Here is an 11,352-nt window from a genome sequence, read left to right as displayed (position 1 = left end):
ACGTTTGACTATCCGGAATTAACATTGTAGATATCAACAACTTCTTTCTGACTAGTCGTAATTACATTTTGAATAGTTGGAATTTTCATTCAAGATATCTGTAATGTAATTGTGACTAGTCGAAACGACAGATAAAGATATCTGTAATTCAGTTTTGACTAGGCGAAACTGAATTACAGATATCTGCAATGACGTCACAGAAAACGACATTCAACTCGTCACACATCTTAAATGACAATTGCAGATATCTGTAATTCAGTTTTGACTAGGCAGAATTAAAGTTAAAGATATCTCAAACGTCATTTGAGTGCGAATTATTGGGCATGACGTTTTAGATATCCAGAAATACGTAATTTCCAATTGCCGCCATAATCAAAGAAGAAGTGGGAATAAGAAAGGAGCAGTCATGGCGTTGGCTGTAATCGAAAAAATCACCAGAAAATGCCATGAAATTGAACGAGCCCTCACACAGGGGATTTGTGGAGAGAGAGAACGTCGTTCGATTGAAAGCTGTGAAAGAAATCTCGGAAGAATTGAAGATTTGCTATCACCAGAGACCAACAACGAACTCAAAAGCAGTTTGGCTGAACTGAAAAATCTAGTAGGCACACATTTCCAGGCTGGGGAAGACCGAAGTTTCTCTGTCGGGCGCATTCGTTCAGGTGTGTCCGTTTATCACTGCATTCATATATTAAGCTATAATATGCATTAGTTCGCTACGTAAAATAGTTGTGGCGACATAGTGGCGATAGTGTTTCCTACGGACATGCAGGTGCACGGTTCAGACCACGTCTGATTGTTTGTGAAAATACAAAAACAAGTTGCATGGGTCAGAGTCATGGAGTTTGCTCTATCGCTCCTGCATGGGTGACCCGATAACCGAGTGGTTATGGATTTTGTACATTGGTCAATAAAAAATAAACAAACAAAAAAACGAGTGGCATAGCCTACCACATGGAGTGTGCGAAATACGGGGGGGTCGGGGGGGCTGGGCACCCCCCGACTATCCCCTATCCCATGAGACCCCCTGAAAGCCTCAAAAGCAAAATTTGAGAGGGGTCTCTCAAATTTTGGGGTCTCAAATTTCGTATATATATATATATATATATATATATATATATATATATATATATATATATATATATATATATATATGTATATTATTGTCACTAATGGTAATTTCAATGTGTTTAAGCTCACCATGTCCAGTATTCAGAATTTTAAACATTTATTCACAAATATGTTCTATTTTTTGCCAAGCAGCCAGCCAGTCCTGTGCGCGTATGCAAATTAGCCATGTGCGCCAAACAGAAGACGTAATGTTGAGAAGTCACACTAAAGAAATAAAAAACAATTGCTACTGGACAAAAATAACTATCAAAATGAAAAAGAGTGGAAAGTCCGCACACTTGCTCCCGTTCAGTGTTTTTAATGATTTTTCACCGTTGTAAAAGGAAGTTTTGTCAAATGTTTATTTCAGTTTGCAAAATTGTTAAGTGTGTGCATGTGTTTGTCATGTAGCCTATTAGACTGATTATCTTGGCTTGCATCCATGAAATATTGTAATGTAATAGGCCTACTGCATGAGAAAATTTAGATCGATATGGCGCAACAATCGGGGGAGATGGGGACCCCCCGAATATTGATGGGTATTTCGCACACTGATCCATGTGCTTATTTCAGCAATCATTAAATGTATTGGTCTTACTGTTATGTCCACTGACTGGTCACAGCAATAAATACAGTATTTTTGCAAATCCTCAAGCCTCTCCACACCCAGGGTAGCCTATTGGCCTATTCATTAACAATATGCAATTTCAATGCATGTTTGAGAATTGGTATGCTGATATATTGGCCTACTTTAAATTATAATTAATAAACAGTCCAATGCTGCCTCAACACTTAAACCTTGTTGACTTTTTCTTTTTGTAGGGAGAACAGGCCGACCAGCTATTGATGTTACCAGAGAACAGATAGAATTTCTGCTGGCGCAAGGCAATACAATTGCAAAAACTGCTGAAATACTTGGGTGTTCCTCATCATTTCTGTACAAGAAGTCAAAGTTGATGGGTATACCTGTCAGAAGTATGCGGCCTGCAATAGATGATGGTGGACTAGAACAACATGTGAGGCAACTTCAGGGCCAATATCCTAATTCTGGAAATGAGGTAATTGGTGGTCTTTATTTTTAGCCTGTATTTAATTCACATTTGTGTGCCATTGTTTTTTGAATATCAAGAAAATGTAGATCTTTTCTTAAATGTGTTTCAGATTATTCGAGCCCTGTTGCGCACACGGGGTGTCTTTGTTACACAGTCCAGAGTGCGTGAGATGTTGACACGGGTGAATCCAACTGCTGCTGCAAGGAGATGGAGCCGGACAGTTGCAAGACGTGTTTATCATGTACCTTACCCCAACAGTTTGTGGCACATTGATGGGAACATGCGTCTGATAAGGTTATTATTACCAGACTTGTCATACTTACTACCAGACTTGTCAATATATTCTTTTATATTTTGAAGAGAACTTCAGCAAGTGAAAAACTGGAGTTCACAGCTATATTGTTTCAAGACTACTGTCAATAGTATTATAATTTCAAGTAATCATTTTATTTGTTTTTCAACCTTTCTAGATGGGGCTTTGTCACTCATGGTGCAATTGATGGATACTCCCGTCTGATTACTTACCTCAGCTGCAGCACAGACAATCGTTCCACAACAGTGCTTTCTCAGTTTTTGAAAGCAACCTGCCTCTACGCCCTACCATCAAGAGTTAGATCTGACCATGGTGGTGAAAACATCCTTGTGGCTTTATTCATGCATCTAGTTCAAGGACTTGAACACAGAGGTTTCATAACCGGACGATCAGTTCACAATCAGAGAATTGAACGCCTTTGGCGTGATGTATTTTTGCATGTGTTGCAGCACTTTTACCATATGTTCTACTCCTTAGAGGATTCAGAGGTTCTAAACCCAGATAATGATGTCCACAGACTATCACTGCATATTGTTTATCTTCCGGAGATCCAGAAAAGACTGGAGCAGTTTAGACAGGCCTGGAACCTCCATCCGTTGAGAACAGAAAATAATCGCACACCAACTCAACTCTGGACAGAGGGCATGCTCAGAAATATTGCCACAGACAGCACAGCTGTCAACAATGTGTTTGGGGAAAATCCCTACAGCGACCAAAACATTGAGGCCATCCTAGCGCAGTACGGAATTCAAACACTGCCTACACTTGACGAGGAAGAGTTCCCAGCTGTAAGGGTAGAGCCACCTCAACTCATCCTCACTCGGCAACAACAGACATCTGTGCACAATGCAATCCAACACTTTTCTGATCTGAAGATTAAATATCAGGTGTGCTGTACTGCAATTGTCAGTATTTTGCAAACTGATCAGGTATAGTCCAATTCCAAGCCCAGAGACATTTTATTGGTTGCATATATTATCCAGGATGTAGCTAATGCCGGGTGTGCCAGTCAAGACATTGGAAGTAGCAACAAGTGTTGTCATATGTCATATTGTAGGCCTATTGTTGGTTGACAAGCGCCGACACGCCCTGCCTGACTCTGTTTAGGCTACTCTGTGTAGGGGGATGGGCTGTATAGTTGCGTTACTGCTCCCATTGTGCTTGGTCAACATTGTACAATAAATAAATATACATTTGATGTCTAACTAATTTGCATGTCCTGCCCACAGGTGCCCAAGAGGCTGGCATCATGCATGGTCATACGTCTTCAAAACAAACGGAACAAATGTGTATTATTGCAAACGCTTGATCTAAAGTGATAAAGTCTTGTTAGTCCGAGTATTGATCAAAAGTCCATGTTTGTGTGAGAATGTTTCCATTCTGCCTAGAAGCCATTTATTCTTATGTCTATTAGGCCTTCTGCTATTGGGATGCTGATTTAAAGGATTTGTTAAATTATAGGCCCTGCATATAAATACACTCAACAATGCATCATTGTAGCACTGACCACTTTATTGAGAGTGCAGCAAGTGGGGATGACCACAGTAAAGAGAACAACAAGTGCCACAGAGGCAAGGAGCACTTGTAAGATTTGGACATAGAAAATATTTAAAAGTGCATGAAATTGGACATAACATTAACAGAGTACCACATCATTAAAAGTGAAGGTGCAAGTGCACTTGGCACTTGATGGCAGCTGTGGTTGATGCCCAACTAACAGGCATTGTGGCCTGTGTCGTGGGCCCAGCATTGGCAGAGTGGCAGAGGGTGGGCACAAATCTGGTGATGGGGTTGTGATTAGAACAACAAGTGCCAAGTTAAAGAGCACTTGTAAAACTAGAATGTAGAAAACAATTGGGAACAATAGAGGCATGCCCTCTAACAACCTGCACTGAACAATTTTAAAAACAAACACGGTAACATTATGCAAGACCAAAGGTCGGCGCTTGCAAAATTCCCTCCATCATATGTTTTTTAAACCATTCATAAGAAGAGTGCAGCGGCAGGCGTAGTGTAACAATACACGTGTTTGCTTCAGGGAAGATTCGGTTCTCTTCATGAATGAACTGTATTTGAGGAGGGTGTGGAAATCCCAGTGGAGGGACTACAGAGGCTCCAGACGAAAATTCCAAAACCCTCTCAAGGGTGACTGGACTGCATTCTCCTTCTGTAACACAAGAAAGTGGTGTGAAACGGTGATTAAGTGATGCCTTTCACACCTTGATAGAATTGGAGAAAAGTTAATTTAAAATAAATCAAATGTTTTCACATACAATATTGTTACTGGTAGAATAATTAGTATACCTTCTATGTCAATCAACCAGTCACGCCAGAAGCAGATTGTCATATTTTCTCGGTTTCTCCGGTTGCTGCCCTGCGCTGAGAAGTCTGGAACAAATAACTTGCACAGGTCCTTCGCCTGAAGGGGAATTTCCTCATTGACAAAGAAGTTGAAGAACACGGCCGGATTCTCCCTCATCTCTTTGAGTAATCCAAGGGTTTTTAACCCATCAGCAAACCTATGAAAACATGTGACAGTGTGAGTTGTCCTGGGCTAGTGAGTTTAATTTCTCGGACAGACAAGACAGGTGAGGCAATTACTTACTGGTCCAGGGCAGTCGCCAATCTGCCGTTGACAAAGAAGTCAGCAGCTGACTGGACAAGGGAGTCCTTCTCTTCCAGGCTGGACACATGTCTCAAGGCACCTATAATACTGAGACTATCTGCTGCCTCTGTTATTGCATTGTTTGCCTCTCTGACTGTTGTTGCATCCTGTATCTAAAAAGAAAAGACAAATCGACAGAAAGAAAGACAAAAAGAAAGAAAAGACAGAATGAAAGATAGTGAGTGGCACATAAAGACAAGGATAATTAAAATGTGCAGGAGTCTACAATCCAAACTCTGCCTACAAGGACACCTATCCTATATAAATTACATGTCAATAGTTGTACACTATGAAAGGAAGCATTTCATAAATAGAAAGTTAATAGAAAGCAACTGGAGGGCTGTGTCACAGTAGACTGTACATTCAATGTATAACACCTTTCTCCTTCTTACTTTCATCAACTGCTCCCTAAAAGTATGGTCGCCAACTTCATCGACCGTGGCCGGGGTCGTTTCTATTCCACAGATTTGCCGGAAAAGCCTTTCCGAGAAGAAATGCGGACCAACTCCTCCATGAATGATGCACACAGCTATCATTTTCCCCACCCAGGTGTACAGTTTACTCTGTAAAGCTAAAACGAACACGTAAAAAAACCACAATAAATCAAGACAGGAGAAATAAGGGAGTGCAATAATTTAAATAGGTTTCCGTGTATGCATTTCTAGAATTATGCCAGTTGAATGAAGACAGCCCCAAGAATTTGGGCTTCCTTACCTTGCGTATCAAGACGCAACTGCCGGTCTTTCTCATGTCCATCGAAGATGTTTGATTGGTGGACGGCCCTCATCAACAGCCTTAGGTACTCTCTGGTCGGGCCGCCTTCGTCAACTGCCCCTTCACCATTGTCATCTTCATCCACAAAGACAACATCCAGTCTTGCTTCAGGGTCGAAGGACTTCCGTTTAAACGCCCGCAGGCTACATGGTAAAACATTGTCCCTGCACACATTTATTTGGTTGCTTGTTGGAGAGAAGCAGTCATCTACTTTGCTGACCAGTTTTTTCAATATGGTCTGTAGATCAATCCTGCAACCAAAGAAGTTCATACATTTTATTCATATGCCAAATACGTACCATGTTTTCTAAGTTTTAACCACCTGCTTAAATGTTACAGGATATAGGCATCACACTGACTTTGGTTTAGTGCTAGTCCTTTTTATGGTATAGAAAATGTAATATTTACATACACCAAAAACATCAATGTCAAGTTAATGAGAAACACATACTCATCCACAGGTCCTCTAAGGTGATGTGTTGATACAGGAGACTGAGTTTGTGAAACCGTCTCCTCTTGTTCATCAAGATCAATGATTGGTTCCTGGACAGGTGAAGGAGGGAGTGATGGTTCTTCATCAGTCAGGATTTCTTGCGGTTGTGAGATCAGAGTTAGCGATGGCTGGATAGAGTTCTCAGATGGCAGAGGCTGGAGAGAGGGCTCAAACAGCAGTGAGTGGGTGGAGGTCACAGAGAGACTTGGCTGGGTTGAGGGCTCAGACTGGAGAGAGGGCACAGAGAGACTTTGCGGGGTTGAGGGCTCAGACTGGAGAGAGGGCACAGAGAGACTTTGCGGGGTTGAGGGCTCAGACTGGAGAGAGGGCACAGAGAGACTTTGCGGGGTTGAGAGCTCAGACAGCGACGACTGACCAGGAGATGTATGGTTTAGGGCATGAGCTCCATCATTTTGTTGACCTGAGAGAATTTCCTGAAGACAAACATACACAATACATGAGCTTGCACAAAACAAAACAATTTTCATTTGAGACAGGAAATACAATGCAATATACATTTACCTGTACATGGTGATTTGAAAACCAAAGTACGTAAAGAGTTGAGGATGGTTTTATGCCATGATCCATTATTGACCCGGCGGAACTGCTCTCAATTGATCTTGATGATGTGGCTTCTTGTACCACAAAGATTTCACTGGCACCATCATCTTGTCCCACAAAGTCAAACAAGGTCTAAAAATATGTGAAACAGTGTTACAGCAGTGACGTTTGACAACCCACTGTGACGACACTTGATATTTTCTCAAGCTGAACACACATCACCTGAATTGGCTCACACAAGCTGAATTTCCTCATGTTGAGGTGTCCATCTGGATATTTAAATTTGATCAACACCCCATCAGAGGGTACCTCACATGCAGATAGACGCTGATGTCTTGCTTCAATAGCCTGAAATGTTATTGGTCTCATTAAAAAGAAAATTCAAATTAATCTTCGGCTAGTTTATTCAAACGAATATTACAAACAAACCTTTTGACGCCTTTCCTCACAGGCCTGATAGGCTAGTTTCTTCCTCTCCTATTAAAAGACCACATTAAAATTATTTAGGCATTCTGTAATATCATGTAAAACATACAAAATAACAACTTGGAAATTTTACCTTCTCCTGATCCACCAACAAATTGTCATTATATTCCTGGTCTTGCTGGGCACGTATTGCTTGCCATTCTTGAAGAGCCTAAAGTAAAACATCAAAAATGGCATTTCTCACCAATCACCATCAAATAGGCCTACACATACTTAAAATAATAGATTCTTTAATGTCAAAATTTGTTACCCGATTTGCAACCACACTTTGAGCTTGGGTACTCTCAGCCAAAGGGGCGGTCTCATCTTGTACTGGAGCAATTGAGAGTGGTGGGAATGAAACCATGGATATGGCAGAGGATGTGGATGCCACCTGGCAGTACACAGAAAATCAAAACGTACAAAAACTGTTGGCCTGGGGAATGTAACTGCTCAGACATCACAGTATAATAAATACATATTAGAAAAAGACAAAAACACCGTTTATATCTGCCACTCATCAAGTGCATACTGATCTTAGATGTGCAATCATTTCAATATGGACCTGATCTGAAACCACATTTTCCTTAGCCACCTGTGAGGTCTCATCTGCTGCTGGAGCTGCAGAGAGTGGTGGGAATGAATTCTGGGACATGGCTGAGGGTGGTGAGGTTTCCTGAGGTCAGAGAGGGTAACTTCAGTTACAGGCAGACATTACAGTTAACACATTTGATTGTAGTACATTATTATTATTATTATAACTGTCAAGGTAAAAATACATAAACAGCCTATTTCTAAGAACCTCAAAATAGGTTACAAAGGTGAAACTAACTTCAGCACTGTAGTATGATATAAATCCCTGTGTATATAATTCCATACCTGCAAGACAGTGGCTCGTGGCACGATGTAAAGTCTGCTTTTGCCAACAGCTGTTTTTAGTTCCCTCACAGAACGAACATTCAATATCTGGATTTTGCGTCCTTTGCCTGTTCTTGCCAATTCAAACCCAACCAAATTTAAGCTTATGTGAGGGTAGCTGTGACAAACAAAGCTGTTTAATTCCGCTAGACTCCAGTTCAACCCAATCTTCGAGTTTGTGCGGCTGTCTGCTGAATCTTGCACAGGTTTTCCTAAAAATGGAAATGTAAACATCAGTAAAATTGCTTCTAGTGGCAAAGTAACTCAGCCATTAGTTGCTAATACTATATTCCCGATATTTCAGGAATCCTCGCAAACTGTCCTTAGAGATCTTGCCCAGACTCCTACAATGTTCGCGAAGACAGTTTCAAAGACGATAAATTCCACAAATCAAGGCTTCCAAACTGTTGTCATATTTTCAGAGATAATCAGTGTTGCCAACCATTAAAGTAGACCTGTATGACTGTCACAGCTAACCTATGATAAGTTGTGCTTCTACAAAGTTTAAAGCTAAACAAAATTTGTATATGACTGAGATGAGGGAGCCTGGTTTCACTCCCAAGGGCATCACACAGTTGAGCCTCTGAGCATAATATGTGAAAGAACATTAACATATGATATATGGTGTAGCTGAGCCTCCGAATGCACCACCTAGAACCCACACTAACCATAACCACCATTGACTAACTTTAGATAGCTGATGCAAAATGATTCATTGGGAGATATTCCTCAACACTTTCAAAATGATGCCTTGGCATGAGAAAGTGTTGGAAGGGCATAGGTGTATTTATTAAAATGGCTACATGGAAACTTTTATGAAAATGCATTAAAGAGTAAACAGCTCTACAATATTTCTTTAAAACAAATGCTAAATGTATTTTAACATAATTAAATGTCTCCCAATACACAGTTTTACAAATGGGACCAGACAGGCTCAAGTTAGAATTAAAAAAGCTTGTTCCATAGTTTTCTTGGCAAGAAGGTTGGATAATAAGGTGTAAAAGTAAATAACACTCAATTCTTATGTGCTTCAATCTCACATTACCTAATCCAAGTTTAGCAAGTTCATCAAGTGTTTTTGTTGGGGGCAGAAAATCACTATCTGGCCCAGGAAGGAGGAAAAGCTTTGCTTGCCAAATAAGGTTTTCCCTGCGGCCACCAGATCCTCCTGTTAACACAAATACATAACTGTCAGTCACTCTTCGCTAAAATCTATATGAATAATATGGACAATAAGATACTAAATAAAACAAATAAAAAGTTCACATGAATGTACTGAGGGGTGTATGGCATGCAGGCAGAGAGGGACTGACCCTGTGATTCAGTGGGTGGTAAGGTGCTCTATTATAAAGGGCGTCATGGTTAGGCCTGTTTATACATAGCAGCAGGGTATTCTGAAAAACGGCGATATATAACCAGATTGGGAATCCCTGAGGTAGCAGCTGAATTAACGTTACACTTAAATACGTATGAGGCTGTGAATTATGCTGCAAATAACTTTATAGTAACGATAACGAAGCACGATAGTCAGTCCGGAAAAACAAGATAGGTTAACATATTAAACAGCTAACGTTACCTCGAACTTCTGCTAGCACATTCTGCTAGCTAGCAAATGGCCAAACTTACCCCGAACTCGTGGAACTTCCCGGCGAAATAGTCTTCTCGTTGAAGAAAGTAATCGGGAATCCTCATTGCTCGTTGCCAGCTCCTGCCTGGCACGGGCTGCAGCGTTAAAAAGACGGTTAAAAACCCCGACCCCCTCGACTGCCGGCTGCTGTGACATGGTACTAAACTGATCCGTGGACCGATGTAATCAGTGAACACAGGTGTATTGTGTGAATGATGATGAACGACAACGACCTGCTCCGCTCCCGTCTAAAGTGGGAGGCGGTCCTATAATTTGTCATTACAGATATCTGAAACGTAATTTCGCCTAGTCAAATCTCTAATTTAAGATATCTGTAATTCAATTTTGACTAGGCGGAATGAAAGTTACAGATATCTACAGCTTTAGATATCTCTAATCAAAATTAATTTCAAGATATCTATAACCTGATAATAGATATCTACAATTAAATTATGACTATCCCTAACTCCAGTTTGAGATATCTACAACGTCGTTTTGACTAGTCTTAACTCCAGTTAGAGATATCTACAATGTAATTTCGCCTAGTCAAAACTTAATTTAAGATATCTGAAAAGGGACATGTAGATATCTTGAATTGAGGTGAATTAAAGATATCTTGAACTGGAATTATGACTAGTCAGAATCAAATTGTAGATATCTCCAACTGGAATTACAGATATCTACAATTCAGTTGCAGATATCCGTAATTCACATAGTGGATATCCGCAATTGAATTGTAGATATCTGTAATGAGAAACCCCATAGACATGAATGGGAAAAATGACGTAATTTCTCCTAGGAGGAATGTCTTTGTGGATATCTGAAATGACAGTTGTGGATAGGAGGAATGTAGTTGCGGATATCCAAAATGTTCTCTTTGACTAGGCGAAACTGAATTGCAGATATCTGCAACACATATCCAGTCTAGCGAATTTATGTCAAATCGGCTTGCCATAGAGGTCAGCTTATCTCTTCAATCTCTCCCTCTGCTTTGAATAACACAATGTGTTGGAGCATGATACCGGGGTATCAGGGAGCAGCTCTTGTTCTGTCAGGCAGAAATACAAATTCAAACACAGCCCAAAACAGCAATCCCTCACACTTATTTGATATGAATCATGGAGGGTTTTTTATCCTGTTGCTGCAGGATTTTGTCAGGGCATGTGTTTCTACCCAATTCCCTTGAACATCCAATTTCCCTCATTCTGTGAAATGACTGAGAGACAGCGGATGAAAGCACTGTGGTGAATGTTTGGTTTTACAGTTGCCAAAAGTCTGTTGTCCAGACATAAATTCATTCTATCTCAAGTTTAAGTTTTACATAAAAGTTTGAGTAATTCAAAGCGGACACAGAGCTCATCTGACTAGTAAATA

The 11,352-nt window shown here is 40.5% G+C and overlaps 2 protein-coding genes across 2 annotated transcripts; one reads left to right on the top strand and one right to left on the bottom strand.

Moving 5' to 3' along the window:
* The first annotated feature begins 232 nt into the window (after positions 1–232).
* Positions 233–3,410, top strand: LOC133021252 (uncharacterized). The gene is made up of 4 exons (XM_061088036.1): positions 233–662; positions 1,933–2,168; positions 2,272–2,456; positions 2,633–3,410. Exons 1-4 carry the CDS (start codon positions 407–409, stop codon positions 3,408–3,410), a joined length of 1,455 nt encoding a protein of 484 aa, XP_060944019.1. The 5' UTR covers positions 233–406.
* A 556-nt stretch (positions 3,411–3,966) lies between these two features.
* LOC133021251 (G2/M phase-specific E3 ubiquitin-protein ligase-like) lies at positions 3,967–10,031 on the bottom strand. The gene is made up of 15 exons (XM_061088035.1): positions 9,978–10,031; positions 9,397–9,519; positions 8,313–8,563; positions 7,999–8,109; positions 7,705–7,827; positions 7,528–7,605; positions 7,398–7,445; positions 7,191–7,316; positions 6,930–7,100; positions 6,366–6,841; positions 5,855–6,165; positions 5,533–5,711; positions 5,081–5,253; positions 4,780–4,994; positions 3,967–4,642 (listed from the first exon to the last, which is right to left on the bottom strand). The coding sequence occupies exons 4-15, from the start codon at positions 8,086–8,088 to the stop codon at positions 4,398–4,400; spliced, it is 2,235 nt and encodes a 744-aa protein (XP_060944018.1). The 5' UTR covers positions 8,089–8,109; positions 8,313–8,563; positions 9,397–9,519; positions 9,978–10,031; the 3' UTR covers positions 3,967–4,397.
* Between the last annotated feature and the right edge of the window lie 1,321 nt (positions 10,032–11,352).

Source organism: Limanda limanda, chromosome 16, assembly GCF_963576545.1.
Source record: "Limanda limanda chromosome 16, fLimLim1.1, whole genome shotgun sequence".
Taxonomy (NCBI): domain Eukaryota; kingdom Metazoa; phylum Chordata; class Actinopteri; order Pleuronectiformes; family Pleuronectidae; genus Limanda; species Limanda limanda.
Note: the sequence above shows the minus strand (reverse complement) of the source record. Positions and strands in the feature narration are given on the sequence as shown.

Excerpts from the sequence above, each read along its gene's own strand:
- LOC133021252 (XM_061088036.1), top strand. The coding sequence starts at position 407 with ATGGCGTTGGCTGTAATCGAAAAAATCACCAGAAAATGCCATGAAATT. Across the intron at positions 2,169-2,271 it reads ATCCTAATTCTGGAAATGAG|ATTATTCGAGCCCTGTTGCG; the intron begins GTAATTGGTGGT and ends AATGTGTTTCAG. Across the intron at positions 2,457-2,632 it reads GGGAACATGCGTCTGATAAG|ATGGGGCTTTGTCACTCATG; the intron begins GTTATTATTACC and ends CAACCTTTCTAG.
- LOC133021251 (XM_061088035.1), bottom strand. The coding sequence starts at position 8,088 with ATGTCCCAGAATTCATTCCCACCACTCTCTGCAGCTCCAGCAGCAGAT. Across the intron at positions 6,166-6,365 it reads CTTAGAGGACCTGTGGATGA|GATTGATCTACAGACCATAT; the intron begins GTATGTGTTTCT and ends CTTTGGTTGCAG. Across the intron at positions 5,254-5,532 it reads TTAGGGAGCAGTTGATGAAA|ATACAGGATGCAACAACAGT; the intron begins GTAAGAAGGAGA and ends TTTTCTTTTTAG.